Genomic DNA, 15,441 nt, shown 5'->3' on the forward strand with positions numbered 1-15,441 from the left:
AGTGTGGTGGCCGTGGAGATCTATTTGTAAACTTTGTGTTTGTTGCTGTGATACAGGCAGTTTCTATTTGGTATGGATTTGTTGATCCACGAGGAACTTGTTTGTGATTGTGGGAGAGCTGTTTGAAGACTTACAGTGAAAAAGGGATTTTTGAGTTTCATTAGGCATGTGATCTTGAAAATTCAACTTATTTGCAGTGGTGCATAGAAGGCAGCTTTAACTGAGAGAGGTGCTTTTATCTAAGCAGATGGAATGGTTATTAGGGTTGATAATAGATCACATTTTTACTGTTTTTCATGTGGTTTTTTCCTGCATATTGTGCTGTTTTTTAAATATTGATTTATACTGATTACAGTTTCCAGGAAAATGACCAAGGACATTACACCCATATGAAGAGTAAAGTGAATATTACAGATTTTGAAGAAGCAATCAAATCAAAGTTTTGGTGCTTTTAGTCCAAATGAGAGAATTCCACACGTGTGAGGCAAAGCCAGCCCTGTTGAGGATAAAGTCATTCTTTGCTGTGTTGTAAAAGCTGGTTTTAAAAACACTTGTGGACTAGACAGAAGTTTTTCTGAAAAATATTATCAAGATCAGTGATGAAAAGCTGCCTAAATAGTCTCTCTGCCTAAAAAAATATGCAGAAAATTCAGTTCAGCAGTCTCCCTGTGTAGAGTGTTCCAGCAAGGAGTAGTGGTAGAAATTCTGTTTCTTTTTGCTTCATGGATTCCTTCTTTGTTTCCAGCAGAATTTAGTTAGTTTTAGAATTTAGTTTAGTTTCAGTGACTGCATCTCAGGTGTATATAGAATTCTTGACATTTGTATCAAAGGCAAAATATTTTTTTACAGTGGATGCCGAACGCTAATGCTTATTGAGAGTCCCTTCTTGGGAACATAATCTGTGTTACTCTGGGCAGGTGAGTAATTAAATTAATTAATTGACTTGTGCTTTAGGAGAACCTCATGTTGTCGCACTCATACAAAGCTATTGCTGTGTGTTGGAGAAGGTTACTGAGCCCTGCCTCAAGGTGGTTTGAGGATGCTTTCTATAAAATCCTTTATTTCCTTTTTTTTCTTTTTTTTGTCTGGAGATTGAAGAGTTGAATAGGAAAAGTCTTCTGGAGTTTCCTTGTTTCTGGATCTCGGGGAGCAATTTTTTTTTTCTTTAATTTAAAAAGATGTCTTGGGAGAAGGGACTTAATGTGGTGGGTTTTGCTGTGCCTGTGACAGGAGGAATTTGCATGACATGGAGGATGGCAGGGTCTTCAACAGCCTCCTCCATAAATGCATGAAGCAATTAAAACAGCAATAAATAATTGGGAGAGGCTCCAATCTCTCACACTGGAAGGGGCTTCCAGGACAGAAGGGGCCAACTTAATTATGGTGTGGCTCATGCATTTTCTTCTCTAAGGAACAGGGGTTTTGGTGATGCTTTCTTTGATTATTTCACCATTGTCTCAATTCCTCAGGTATTTGAGATCTTGTCTGCTATTTAGTTTTTATCCAGACTTCATTTGTTTTGCTTCTTCATGCCCCCTTAAAGAGGAGCTAGAGTTGAAACATTTTTCATCTCTGTGCATTAATATTAAGTTGTTTCTCTGGACAAAGATACATTTTATTTTGTCTTTGTAAATTGTGATTAACGTATTTATGAAGATGCTCTGTGGGCTCAAATTTTATTCTTAATAAGCCAGTGATCAAGCAGTAAATTACATAAACAAGTGAATCACTTTTTCTGCCTCTTTCCCAGGTGCATTTTGCAAGTCTGTGATTGGCAGTTGTGAAAGAGCTGAGCTGCTTCAGTGGAATGGATTAAACAGGAGGGTTGAATCATGGTGTGTGAATGTCTTTGAGACAGTCTTGCTTTTGTTCAACATAAATCTTGTGTAGTTAATCCCTATACTCTTTGTGTCCATAATTAAAATATTGTTTGTTTTACTAAACAAACAAGAGCTTCCTGTTAACTTCTAGTGAGGACATCAGCTGAATTTCCCCACATTGTCTAATTATTTACTGTATCCAACCTTTTCATACCACGAGTCTGGGTGTGACTGCAGTTCAATTTCAGAAATGAAGGTCTTCTGATTTAGTTCTTAGGTTTTTCTCTAAGAAAAGAATAATACAGTAAATCATGCGAAACATGGTAGAAGTTGAAAAGTTGACCCTTTGAGTTTGAAAACAAAAAATGAAATTTAAATAACTTGTGTGTTGATAGAGTTTTGGGCACGTTTACTTATTTGTCTAGGGAGACAGAGGCTCCGTGGAATAGGAAGGACTTTTAATTGTAATTGAACAAGAGATGAGTAATTCTGTTCTCTGTTAAATGCATTTAAGGCACACAAGGAAAATTAAATATTAGGATTCTGTTATTAATCTGCTATGAATTTTCTTGCTCTTTTGAGCAGCTAGGCCACAAGTACATGAAGGATGATGAAGGTTTTAAAGGCCTGGCAAATTTGACTTTCCTTTATAAGCTCTCAGATTCTGCTGTGGTGGAAGCACCATTGTCATCAGTAGTTTGTGGTTTTTTTTTTTCCCAATGCTGAACTGACCAAGTTCTCTAGAAAAATGCTTATTTACTTTTTTGTATAAGAAAGATGTTACAACAATGATTATACCAGTTATGCAAGGGAAGGCTAAATAAAAATACTACTGGCATAAAGTCACTTTGAGGTGGTTGGTTTTGCCCAAAAGAGTACTGAAGAATCTAAATAAAAGAAAATCCTGGTGGTGTAAGTACACCACAGGAAATACATTTACAGTACAAACAGATATAAAAACTGCAGGTGCAGGAAGTAAAGTGAGCAACTTTTGGATGCTCTGTAAATTCCTCCAAGGACCAACACACACAAGAAGGCACCTCAAGGCACTTCGCCTCAACTTCCAGCTAGGTGGGTGATGCTTTTAAAAACGGTGGTTTCTTGTAAAAGCAATCAAAACCATTTTTTTATGCATATACCTGTGTGCTGCAAAGCATAGACACTGAAGTGCACAATGAAACCTGCAAGAACATAGGAACAGAAATAATAGAGAGTAGGAAGCAAGGAAGATTAAACAATATGCTAATTAATGCTACTAAAATGACTCTTTATTAGACTCTTTTCAGATGATTTTTTTCTATAAACATCTTTATTACACTAGATGATCTGTTTTTTCAGGGTTTTTCACAACATCACATAGTGAAACGAGAAAAAAGACCACGTGCTACCAAACCGCTGTGAAAACATCTGCTTAGGATTAATTTAGAGAATTCTTTCAACCAAAAAGTATGTGTATATATTTATCACTTTAATAAAGATATATTCAATTAATTTTGAAAACCAGAGTAGAAAATTAATTTCCCTCCCACAGTCTTAATGAAGAAATAAAGGAACTAATTTCCCGTTGCTGTTAGAGGGGTAATCCACTCCTTCACATATTAAGAAATTAATGTAACGCATCCAGTCAGCCAAAGAGTCTGATTCTTTCCCTCCACCTAATCTCTTACACCAGCTTATTTTGTGCAACACAATTATGAAAAACAAAATTGGAAAAGACTTAAGGCCTTTTAAGTCTTTCATTACATTCTGATTTTAGATCTGTTGCTCTTTCCACGAATCTCATCCATTGACTTTGGTGGTTGCTAGGTTTGGTTTTCTTTAAAGAGAAAAAGAAGACATTTTATTTATAAAATAAATGTATATATTTAAAAATATATAAAACAATGTTAATGTTTATAATAACAATAAATACTTTATAAATCTCACACCCATTTTTTTAAAATTCCAGAAAAATATGAAGGAAGCATTGTGACAGGATTTTTACGCCTTTGTAGCATTTGTGGGGTTTTATGTGACCAAAAAGTCATCCTTTTTATTTGAACTAAATACAGAAGAAATGTATTTTCTTATGTTTATTTAATTTATTAAAAATCTGGTAGCATTTTGTAATTCTAGGAATATGTGTGAACAGAGTTTTATAATTGAAAAACAGGTCAAGATGATATTTTACAGTATTGGACATGGGTAGTTGAGAGATGGATATTCAGAATTATGTCCTTAAGACAGATTTTTGCCCCACATAAGCAGCTTTATTTCTTTATTTATTAACTGACACTTCCTGCACAAGTGAGAGTGTGAGAGCAGTTTATGTCCTTAATGTAAGAAAACCATGAGGTGATGTAAATGGTCCTCTAAAGAGGCAGTTCTCATTAAAAGAAAAAAAAAAGTTTTGAAACTTGTCACTTGTAGCAGATATTTTGGGGGCCTTAATCTTTTTTTGATGGTGAGTAGTGTTCAGGGAAGCAGCTCATTGTGTACACAGCTTGTGAATAGCTGACAGCAAAAAGCTACAGAGTAAGTATACATTTAATTGATTTCTTGATCAGGAATGCTTCTGCAACAGGCAGAACAATGGAGCTTTATTACTGCTTGGTTGGTTGATGTGAATGTGGAATAATTCAGAAAATGGGGAGATGTCCAGAGCAAGAAGCGCTGAAAATACAGTTGCTCTAAGGAGATCTAACACATGAAGCTTTTTGGGAAGAACTGAGACCACAGAAACTGAAATTTGATTTATCAATCAAAGATAGGAGTCCATAAACATGTTTTTAGTGTGTAGGGATAATGGAAATAAACTTCCCTCTTTTGCATTCCTTTCCCCACCCCTTGGTTTGAGCAAAATAACAAAAACAGTGTAGGAAGACCCATGGACCCATTTTTGATGGGAGGAAGAGGTAAGTATTTATTCTCTTCATGAAGGGAATACTTTATTTTATTGTTCTTCCCTTTCATGTGCAACACAATTGTCTCAGTAGTTATCTTTTAATATCTATAAGAGCCATTGTTTCCAATAGGACAGGAGCAGTGTGACTTTGAAGGCTGTATTCCTGATTTTTCTCTGTTATCATCTTGATATTTGTATGCAGCTATATTAATTGTTTTCAAAAATGAATCCCAGTGATTAGTTTTCTTAATATTTCTGGTAGATCTCATTCACAGTATTTCAATTCCTAAGTGTTTCAATATTTTCTTCTATAGATATATTTCATGTAAACTCATTTTACTTAGTCAAAAATCATCACAAAAAGACTGATGCTGAATTAAGAAGCAACAGTCTAAATGCACTAGTTAATAATTTGGAAGAACATGGCAAAAATTTTTTGGGACAAGTGCTCTGTTGTGATTTGGAGAGCTTGACAGAAAAAAAGGTGAAAGGCTGAAGAACAGTCCACTTCCTCTAGTCCATCTGTAATGGAGTTTTACTTTCCAATGCCTGGTCTGATCATATTAAAGATATACAGAAAAATTATTATGAAATTATTATGAACTATTATTAGGAATGGAAAATATTCCATTATTAATGGAACAATGAAATGGAGTTTTGTAAATGCAAGCCAAATTGGAGGACTGTTTCCATTTTCTCACTTGGACATCTTCACCATCTCTAAGTTGCTTGTATAACCCACTAAGGCAAGCTCAGCATTAAATACCATCTCAGTATGTTTTTTGTTTTAGTTATATGGGAAACTCCTATCGGAGCATAACTTCAAGAATGTGGAAATATTAATACATAAAGTTTGGAAGTGTACCTGGTTGTTAGTAAACTAAACTAAAAAAATACCAATTGTATTATCTGTAAGACTTTGTGCTTCCATGCTCTAATTTTAAAATAACTTAAAGTGAAAAGACAAAGTTTATGTTTTCTTTGGTGGACTATGTCCAAATTACCCCAGGGATATGTTTGTACATAAGGAACTTTAAAACAAACAAGCAGACTCAACTAGTGAAACATAAACTGTCATAACTGTAAATATTACTTCCTAAAAATAGGATTTGATGGACTCCAAAATTGCTAATTAAATGTCACATTACTGTTGCATGAAATATCTCAACAATGATACTGTTGGTTTTAAGTATAAAGTAATGGAGTTTGGGTTAAATTTAGCAATAACATTTTGCTGTGAAAGAAATTTATTGAAACATAGCATTTGGTTGGTATGTTTCACTATCAAGTTTATATTGTGGTTAAAAAATGGGCAAATGATCTAAAGCAGATATTTACAATAAAGATGGGTCCAGATTTGAGATGACATCTAAAGATTTTAAAATTAACTTTTTTCTTCAAAAAAGGGATTTTTTTTTTCCTTTGAAGTATACACTTACATGATTAACACTTGGAATGCCCAGTGAAAGCCATTGGAGGGATGACGAAGGTTTGCTTAGTGTGTTAATCTCCTTACACTGCCAAGTGTATTTTGAGGATTGGAGTGCTGTGCAGAGTCACAGACATTACAATTTTCAGCAGCTGCTGCAGCCAATATGTGCTGGTCTGTTTTCTTTTGTGAATCTGTGAATTTCAGTCCTAGGGTCAGCCCTCTGCTCCAGCTGTGGCCTTGGCAGGAGTAAGTCTCCTGTTGCTGGTGACAGCCCAAATTCTGTCCCTGTCTGGGAGATCCAGATCACCATTTAAAGACTTCTGCAGAGGAATGCTTTCCGACCTGTGCTTTGGAAAATGCTACGTTTCCAGGTATTGTTGTGTCAAATTATTATTTCGGGTTTTGCCAAGTAAATCTCAGGATTTCAGGGGGAAAAAACGCAACTCATTCCACAGTGACTGTATTACCTTTCCATAAAGTGTGATTTGTGTGCAACATGAAATATGCAGAATTATTTGCTGCGGATTTTACTGAAAGACTCTGGCAACATAAAACTCAGGGAAATGATGCTTTCATGCTGTTGTTGATGACAATAATCCAATGAAATACAAACCATCTTAAATAATAACAAACTTTTTGTACATTGGTATTTGAATTTTAGCACAGAGAGGAAAATAAGTAACAAGGTTTCCTACATTGCCTTTGGATTTGTGTTTTGTTTTCTTTGAAACAGCATATGTATTTTTGCAAGTCACCTCTATTCCCTATTGTCCAGGAAATGAACTAATTGCTGGTAACCTATTTATTTCTCATGTTCTTTATCCCACTTACTTTTGCCTCTTTCAAGTTTGATCAAGCAAGATTAATGGATCCTAACAAGCAGTTATTAGATAACTTCACCTTGCATTCCATGTTAAACATAAATCCTTGATAAATAAGGTCCTGAATATCTTTTCATTATAGCTCTTATTGGCACATTATACTTCTCTCATCCCTTTCTTCCTCCTATGTCTAGGCCTTCTTCCATGCAGCTGTTCAGTGTTGATTTATTAATGATATGTTGATAATTAAAATAATGAATGTTAAGTTTATAGTAATGAATGTTAAGTTATTCTCAATTGCATAGTTTGAGAACTATTCAGCTGCTAAAGTCATAAGCTGACACTATGGTAACAACTAGCAGCATATAATTTTGAAATTGTTCTCAATGAAACTTTAAGTTGTGGTGTTTCATTATATAGTGCTATTTCTAAAAAAATTGCTGGATATAATGATTTCAGTTTTCATTCTCTTAGCATTTTCTGTGAATGTTGCAAAGCAGAGCTCGACAAACCATTCTGAGAATATTCCTTTGGTATTCTGTGTTGATGACGCTGCCGGGCCAAGAAAACAAAACTTTATTGCCAAATTATTTGGAGTAAGAGTACAGTTCTGAGCATCATCACAATCATCCTGCTTATCATTTTAATGATGTTCTTTCAGGTAACCCATTAAAAATGTCATTTATAGCTTGAGTGCTTCGGAAATGTTGACTTTGTTACATAGCGTTTTCTTTATCACTTGTGTTCCAGCAAAGTGGGGCTGTTTTCAGCCCAAAACTCAAAACACCTTCTGTACTGTGGCGCTTTGTGAGCGGGCAGAGGGGAGGATTTGGGGTATTTTAACTCGTTTCTGTACTTTGGTGCTTTGTGAGCGGGCAAGGTGGAGGATTTGTGGTATTTTAACTCGTTTCTGTACTTTGGTGCTTTGTGAGCGGGCAGGGTGGATGATTTGTGGTATTTTAACTCGTTTCTGTACTTTGGTGCTTTGTGAGCGGGCAGAGGGGAGGATTTGGGGTATTTTAACTCGTTTCTGTACGTTGGTGCTTTGTGAGCGGGCAGAGTGGAGGATTTGTGGTATTTTAACTCCATTTCTGTACTTTGGTGCTTTGTGAGCGGGCAGAGTGGAGGATTTGGGGTATTTTAACTCGTTTCTGTACTTTGGTGCTTTGTGAGCGGGCAGAGTGGAGGATTTGTGGTATTTTAACTCCATTTTTGTACTTTGGTGCTTTGTGAGCAGGCAGAGGGGAGGATTTGGGGTATTTTAACTCGTTTCTGTACTTTGGTGCTTTGTGAGCGGGCAGAGTGGAGGATTTGGGGTATTTTAACTCCATTTCTGTACTTTGGCGCTTTGTGAGCGGGCAGAGTGGAGGATTTGTGGTATTTTAACTCGTTTATGTACTTTGGCGCTTTGTGAGTGGCAGAGGGGAGGATTTGTGGTGTTTTAACTCCATTTCTGTACTTTGGCGCTTTGTGAGCGGGCAGGGTGGATGATTTGGGGTATTTTAACTCGTTTCTGTACTTTGGTGCTTTGTGAGCAGGCAGAGTGGAGGGTTTGGGGTATTTTAACTCGTTTCTGTACTTTGGCGCTTTGTGAGCGGGCAGAGTGGAGGATTTGGGGTATTTTAACTCGTTTATGTACTTTGGCGCTTTGTGAGCGGCAGAGGGGAGGATTTGTGGTATTTTAACTCGTTTCTGTACTTTGGCGCTTTGTGAGCGGGCAGGGTGGACGATTTGGGGTATTTTAACTCATTTCTGTACTTTGGCGCTTTGTGAGCGGGCAGGGTGGATGATTTAGGGTATTTTAACTCATTTCTGTACTTTGGCGCTTTGTGAGCGGGCAGGGTGGATGATTTAGGGTATTTTAACTCATTTCTGTACTTTGGCGCTTTGTGAGCAGGCAGGGTGGATGATTTGGAGTATTTTAACTCCGTTTCTTTTCTCTGGTGCCTTGTGAGCGCTCCCAGCCCTAATCCCTCACGGTGCCCGTTCCGCTGCCGCGCTCCCTCGGGGCACCAAGCGTGCCGGCCCCGAGCCTGGGGAGGGGCCGCGCTTTGGAATTACGGCTCTTTCCAGGGCGACTTGCGCCTAGACGGGGCAGGGTGAGGCGTCCTGCTCTAATTGTCCTGGCACAAGGTGAAATCCGCGTTACACGGGGCTGCGCTGCCGCTGCCCGTGCCCCGCCGGGCCCTAAGGGCAGCGCGGCCGCTGCCGGGGAGGCTCCGCCGCCGCTGCTGCCCGGATCGCGGGCCAAGGGCTCGCTGCTGGTGCTGCTAGAGAAGCAACCTCCCCCCTGGAGCTGCGGAAAACAAGGTGTGTGTAGTTTTATGTCTTTTTTTTTTTTTTTTTTTTTTTTTTTGTAGTTTTTTTTGGTCTTTTTTTGGAAAAAGCAGTTTTCCAGCCTGGGCCTGGGCGGTCGCAGCGCTCTGAGTATCTTGGGCCTGCCCTGCAGAGAGCGGTGTCTTTTCCTTGATTTTAATATGTAGGGCTTAGTGTCTTGCTTTTCATGTGGGTTGTTTATGCCATGCCCCATCCAGATGTGTGGAAATACTGCTTGAATTTAGCCAGGCTGCTTGCCTCTGGGCATGTGGTCAATTTCATCCTGCCACGGCACTGTGAGGAAAATGAACACCTGGGGCATCTCTGGCAGTGCTGGGGCAACACATGTTTGATCTAACAAAAAAAAACCAAACCCAAAGTAAATGTGTAGACAACAGTAGAGTGCTTTGAGCTGCAAAATTAGGGAACTTCGAATTTGTCATGCACTTAAGAATTAGAACAAATACGTAAGACATCCACATTAACTGAGGGTTTCTAGTCAGATTTCATTCCTATATTTCATGTTCATGGTGAACAACATGAAAGAGAGCTCTGAACGTACCGTGTTGAAGATATTTATGTCATCTTCAAAGTGTTGCTGTTTTGTTCTTTCTTCTGCCTTTTGCATTCAAGTTTTTATCACAATGTAACGTAATTATAATCTTCTAATGCATTTTTACAGAAAGTTCATGCATCCTGCCTTCTGTACCTGTTGATCGTGTATCAGGCGGGGTACCCAGAGAAGGAGGAGGACTCCTGCCTACTCTCTGCTGTTCTGGGATTTTGGGGGTTCTGTGGCACGGAGAGGAGACATAAAACATTGTGTTCTGGTGCAAGGCTGCTCCTTGCCTTCTCCTGCCATTCTTGGCCTCCTGTGGGAGCTGTTCCAAACCTGGTGCTGCAGGGACATCCTTACTCTAAGCTAGAGTGAGATACAGACATAAAACAATTAGGACATTTTTCCTATGATGAGAGTCGATTTTTTGTCACTAATATTGACATTGTCTATAATGCTCAGGCAGCAAAGAAACAATTTTCATTTGAAGCTTTATCATAGGGTTACTACATAAATACCAATAGCACACCAATAACAGTGTTGGTATAAGTTGTGTTGAGGAATGGTTTCTGGAGGAGAAAGGAATACGTGTCAGACACATTTAAAGGAAGAGAGAGGATTAAAAAAAAGAAACAAACCAGCCTTCAGGGAAATCAGTTCTTTCTGGATATAAAGTACATACCCCAAAACTGTTGGAAAAAGCTTAAGTATCAGTAGTGTCTGAACTTGCTGGCACAGCACAAATCTGTTAATTGCTCATATTATATTATTTTGGACTGATCCCCTGCTTGGTGGTACTAATTATTTCCTTATTTACGCTTGGTAGAGGTGTTCCACCACTATCACTACAAACAGGCAGCAGCTTGGCGTGCTCCCTGAACGCATCCACTCTTTTTGCAGTGTTGCAGCACTGAGAGCTGCAGCTCTGCCTTCTTTGTGCTGGCAGGGCACTGCTGCCGGACAGGGAACTTCGATGGCGCTCTCAGTGCTTCTGGCAGATTAGTCTTGCACTGGTTTTTTTGGAGAACAGTTCGATTTTTATTCCGTGGCCGTGGCTGTAGCTGCAGTGCACCCAGGACAGCACAGTTCAGTTGGATGTCGACTAGGTGGCAGCATGGTGTTTGGAACGGACACAAACTGCTTTTCGGCTCGCTGAAACACCCCTGGTTTCATCCTGTGCCGGTAAAATTTGGCTAAACTTGACTTTTGCTAATGGACACAAACTGCTTTTCGGCTCGCTGAAACACCCCTGGTTTCATCCTGTGCCGGTAAAATTTGGGTAAACTTGACTTTTGCTAATGGACACAAACTGCTTTTCGGCTCGCTGAAACACCCCTGGTTTCATCCTGTGCCGGTAAAATTTGGGTAAACTTGACTTTTGCTAAGGGACACAAACTGCTTTTTGGCTCGCTGAAACACCCCTGGTTTCATCCTGTGCCGGTAAAATTTGGGTAAACTTGACTTTTGCTAATGGACACAAACTGCTTTTTGGCTCGCTGAAACACCCCTGGTTTCATCCTGTGCCGGTAAAATTTGGGTAAACTTGACTTCTGCTAATGGACACAAACTGCTTTTCGGCTCGCTGAAACACCCCTGGTTTCATCCTGTGCCGGTACAATCTGGGTAAACCTGACTTCTGTCAATCCCTTCCTCACTTCATGTCTCTACACTAATAGCTAAGAGGATGCTGACTAAGTACTGAAAGGTATTAGGATAGAAAGGCTAGGGAGGAGAATTTAATCCCACAGGCAAACATGCTGTAAGCAGAAAACAGTTTTACAGTTTTAATCAGAGTGCTGCTGTTTATGGCTTCCTCTTTTAATTTGAGCTGAAATGAGTTAAAATATCTTTTGCTAGTTTATTAGTAATATTTTACTTGTGGTTGAAAAAAAATTCAGTTATTATTTATGGTCTTACTATAGTAATGTCCTATAAAAGACAAATGTAATATGTAATTATTTTTGATTACAGAAAGTAAGGATCCTGATAATATATATCTGTGTTAGCTCTACTAACCAAATTATATGATATGAAAACTTAATCACCTGTTCTTGGAACATGCTGGCTAGCTTGTGAAAGATTTTGTTTTCATCAAAAGAATTCAGATTACTGAAGGCAACCTCTTGTAGTGGGGACAAAAAGGCAGATCCCAAGCAATGCAGTACTTGGGCAAGCAGCTCCAGTCTTTTAAATTTCATCCAGAATTCAAGAGGCAGCTAACACAGACTTTGGAGCAACTGACAAAATTCTTTAAAACTTCACCTTTCAATTGCATTTTCTATAGCTCTGTATTTGATGGGAGCAATCTTTACTGCATTATGATCTCAGAAGCTGGTTTGAAGCAGTGCAATAATTTCTTGGAACCCCTGTTATCACAGCAACATGAAGTATTGCAGGTTGAATAAAAAAGGGCTCTCAGAGGGACTTTCCCATATGCTTTCTGGGTCATCAGTTTGCTCTCCTCAGGAATGTGTTGTTCAGCTTCCCTGTTTTTTTTTTTTTTTTTTTTTAATTCACATGTCGAAACAGAGCTGGAAATGTGGAGGGAAAAAAAAAAAACTAAAAAATCCACTTAAAAACTTCTAGGAAATCAGGAAAAGCAAAACAACCAACCAAGACCCACTTCTTCTTGACAAAGGAAACCTGAGGGTTCTAGCAGCTGAGTGTTCTTTGTTTAATGCTTTTCCCACCATTCTGTTAAAATCTGAGACTTTGAAAAGCATTTTGTCATCCAGCAGATTGTTTCAGGTTGCAGGAGCAATCTGTTTCAGCAGATTGTTTCAGAATCTTTTGTCAGCAAAGATTCCAAAGCAGGTTTTTAAGGACAATTGTTTTGCTCTCTTATGGGGCCAGTGTCGGTCTCCCAGCTCAAAAGGACACAATACTTTCCTAGGCTTTGAGAAAGGTAACTTCAGAACAAGTGTACAGCTTCCACACTTAAAATCTTCACACTTATCTAAAAGTTAAACAAATGCCATTGATTTTAGGCCAGAAACTGCTAGTACCAGAGATAAGGACAGTTTGATGTGACTAGGGCTGCTTTATCTTAGGAAAACAAGAAGCATGAGCATGTTCACAAATCTTTTCCTTGGATAAGATGTGCTGAATTGTAGGATATCTCTTATATGGAGTATACCTCTGTTATTTTAAGTCTTCAGCTGCTAGAGTGGCAAAGAACATCATCTTTGCTTTTTTTACTTTGTATTTTATACCCTGTTTCAGGGTTTCTGTCATGACCTCTCTGGATGATTCTGTCCTGTGTAGTTAAGGTAAGCTAATAAAAATATAAACAATATATATAGGGAAGATAATGGAAAAGGTAAATACACCTACTTTTTGAGAGTAGGTGCAGCAAAGTAGTATTAATGCACCAGTAAACGGTTGGAGAATGTTCTCCAGAAAAGCCCTGAAGAAGCAGTCTGGTCTCCAGTTTTGTCCCGGCACAAATTGCACACTGCTGGTCATGTTGTACATGACTCTTACAGGAGAAAAAGCAACATACCATCCAAATTTGTGCTCAGGAAAGATTTAAAAATCCCCAAGTTGCAAAGTCAAGGAAGAGAACTGCTGTTCACTTTAATTCAGTAGAAGAGACTTTTCACTGGATTTTTGTTCACTAGTGACGAGACAGGGAGGTAGAGAGACCTTTTACACAACTTGGGACAAGTGTTCTTACATTGTGTGTGCTTATATAATGTATGGATAAGAAAAGATTCTATGGAACAGTAGTATAAAACAATATTTAGAAAAAAAATTAGTATAAAGCAGTCCTTTAAAATAAGAACATTGCATTGACAATGCTGCCTGATTTACTGTAAAATTTAAAAAATCATATAATCCTCTGCTTTCAAAAGCCACAAGTCTGCCTCATCCCTCCTTCAAATAATAATTTTTGATTTAATATCATCTGACTACAGAAACAAAAATATTAGATTTTATTGTCTTCTGGTTTTGAGTATTTTTAAAGGGTCCACATCTTGATGTTCTATTTTTAAGAAGAACATAATTGTTTGTAAATGAACACCACAAGTGTATTGGTCTTAGCTTTTACAACAAATTGTTTTATAAGATTGGCAATATATTTTTGAAATCTGAAAAGCTTGTGGATATTTTGAAAAGTGATTAACTTCTAAAGTTTTTGAGGACTGCGAAGGAAATTTTTTTGTCTTGTATGAGTCTATAATGATTTGTAGATCATCATAATTGCAGATGACAATGAGTAAATACAGTGATATTTTTGATAAAACTGTAGAAGGGCATCTTTAAAATAGAAGTTGCATGGGAAATCCCCTTTTAGGAAGGAAGAATTTTTGTTAAATAGCCCCGTGTTGTATAGAGAGATGTAATTTCTGGAATTGCTAGAGATGTCGCTGCCTTTCTGAGAACCTGCACTCTTGTGGAAGGTTTAGCTCATTTGCTTTCATTTGTATGTGTGAATGGAGCCACTCTCAACTAAAACCTGAAAGAGCTGCAAAAGAAACTACCTCAAAGGAAACAAACCAGAGACTGAACCCAGCAGAGCTCACTGAAGAGGGTGTGTTACACCCCCTGATCTGGGGTGTGCCCCTCATGTCACCCCTTTCAGCCCTCTGCATCCCAAAATCAGCTCCTGGCGTGGTAGCTTTTTCACAGCTCAAAGGAGCTGCGCTCCTGGAGCTGTCCAGATGGACTCTGGGGTAATCCAGATGGACTCTGGGCAAACCCAGTCAGCTTGTTGGGTTTGGATGGTGTCTGGTGCACACAAATTGCTGCCTTTCCCACCAAAGATGGTATAATTCTTGTAGGAAGATGTGGGATGGAGGAGAAAATGAAAAATAACATTTGTCTATCAATCTCTAAATTGAAGGATCAAACTTCAGGCAAGGTCAAACATAACTGCGTTAAATATTTTTCAGCCTGAAGAAGTCTAAAAATAAATAACCCTACCTACAGAAAATCTCTGGATTTAAAGTAGAAAAAAAAAAGCACCAATAGTGATAGGGATAAAGCTGCCTTCAAAAATTATCCTTATTTTTTAAAATCAAATTGAGCCCAAGAAATTTAAGACCCAGTAAAATACATGTTAGGCTGCCTAAACCTTTACATACAGATTATTAGCAATGGTTCTTAAACAATGTAGCTTACTCTAGTTGTCTTTTTTGTAGTTGTCTTTACAGAGGCTGTGTACCCAGTTATTTTGTAGTCCACTTTTTATGACACTGGGTGCCAGTAGGTTTTCTTACCATTCAGGAGTCCCACCTGGCTTATGTGAGACAGACATGATGTGTGGAATCTGGAAAACAATGAACATCTGATTGGTTTTCCCAGTTCCTTCTGGTGAGCTCTTCCTGGCAGAATCATGGAATCTGGGCTTGTATGCCCCTTTGGCTGTTTTCTAATTCCTAAACTTACATCTGAGCTCTAACTTCAGAGAATGATAACAGAACTTAAGGATTTATCTTGTTTTTGGTTTTTTGATATAGCAATGGATTCTAGACAAATCTGCTTTTAGTTCTCTACAATACTAGATGGTGTTTGAACAGTATCAAAAAGACATTTCCTTGAAGAGTGAAATGTAAGACTTACTGTTTTGTTTTTTATCAAACAGGCAGAGCGGCTAAATGTATTTCAGC

The 15,441-nt window shown here is 38.3% G+C and overlaps 1 protein-coding gene and 1 long non-coding RNA gene across 20 annotated transcripts in view; both read left to right on the forward strand.

Annotated features, from left to right (window-relative positions):
* LOC137476446 (uncharacterized) lies at window positions 1–3,048 on the forward strand. The gene is made up of 3 exons (XR_011000380.1): window positions 1–70; window positions 1,412–1,469; window positions 2,787–3,048. It is a non-coding gene; the product is annotated as an uncharacterized lncRNA (long non-coding RNA).
* A 3,276-nt stretch (window positions 3,049–6,324) lies between these two features.
* CCDC73 (coiled-coil domain containing 73) overlaps window positions 6,325–15,441 on the forward strand; it is a 61,937-nt gene continuing 52,820 nt past the window's right edge. For 16 of the 19 annotated variants that reach the window (XM_068194746.1, XM_068194749.1, XM_068194755.1 and 13 more), the window contains exon 1: window positions 6,325–6,507. In XM_068194746.1, coding sequence (XP_068050847.1) covers window positions 6,493–6,507 — 15 coding nt within the window. In that variant the 5' untranslated portion in view covers window positions 6,325–6,492. The remainder of the gene's footprint in view (window positions 6,508–15,441) is intronic. The other 3 variants (XM_068194742.1, XM_068194741.1, XM_068194750.1) reach the window with 1 other exon arrangement.

This window comes from Anomalospiza imberbis, chromosome 6 (genome assembly GCF_031753505.1).
Source record: "Anomalospiza imberbis isolate Cuckoo-Finch-1a 21T00152 chromosome 6, ASM3175350v1, whole genome shotgun sequence".
Lineage (NCBI taxonomy): Eukaryota > Metazoa > Chordata > Aves > Passeriformes > Viduidae > Anomalospiza > Anomalospiza imberbis.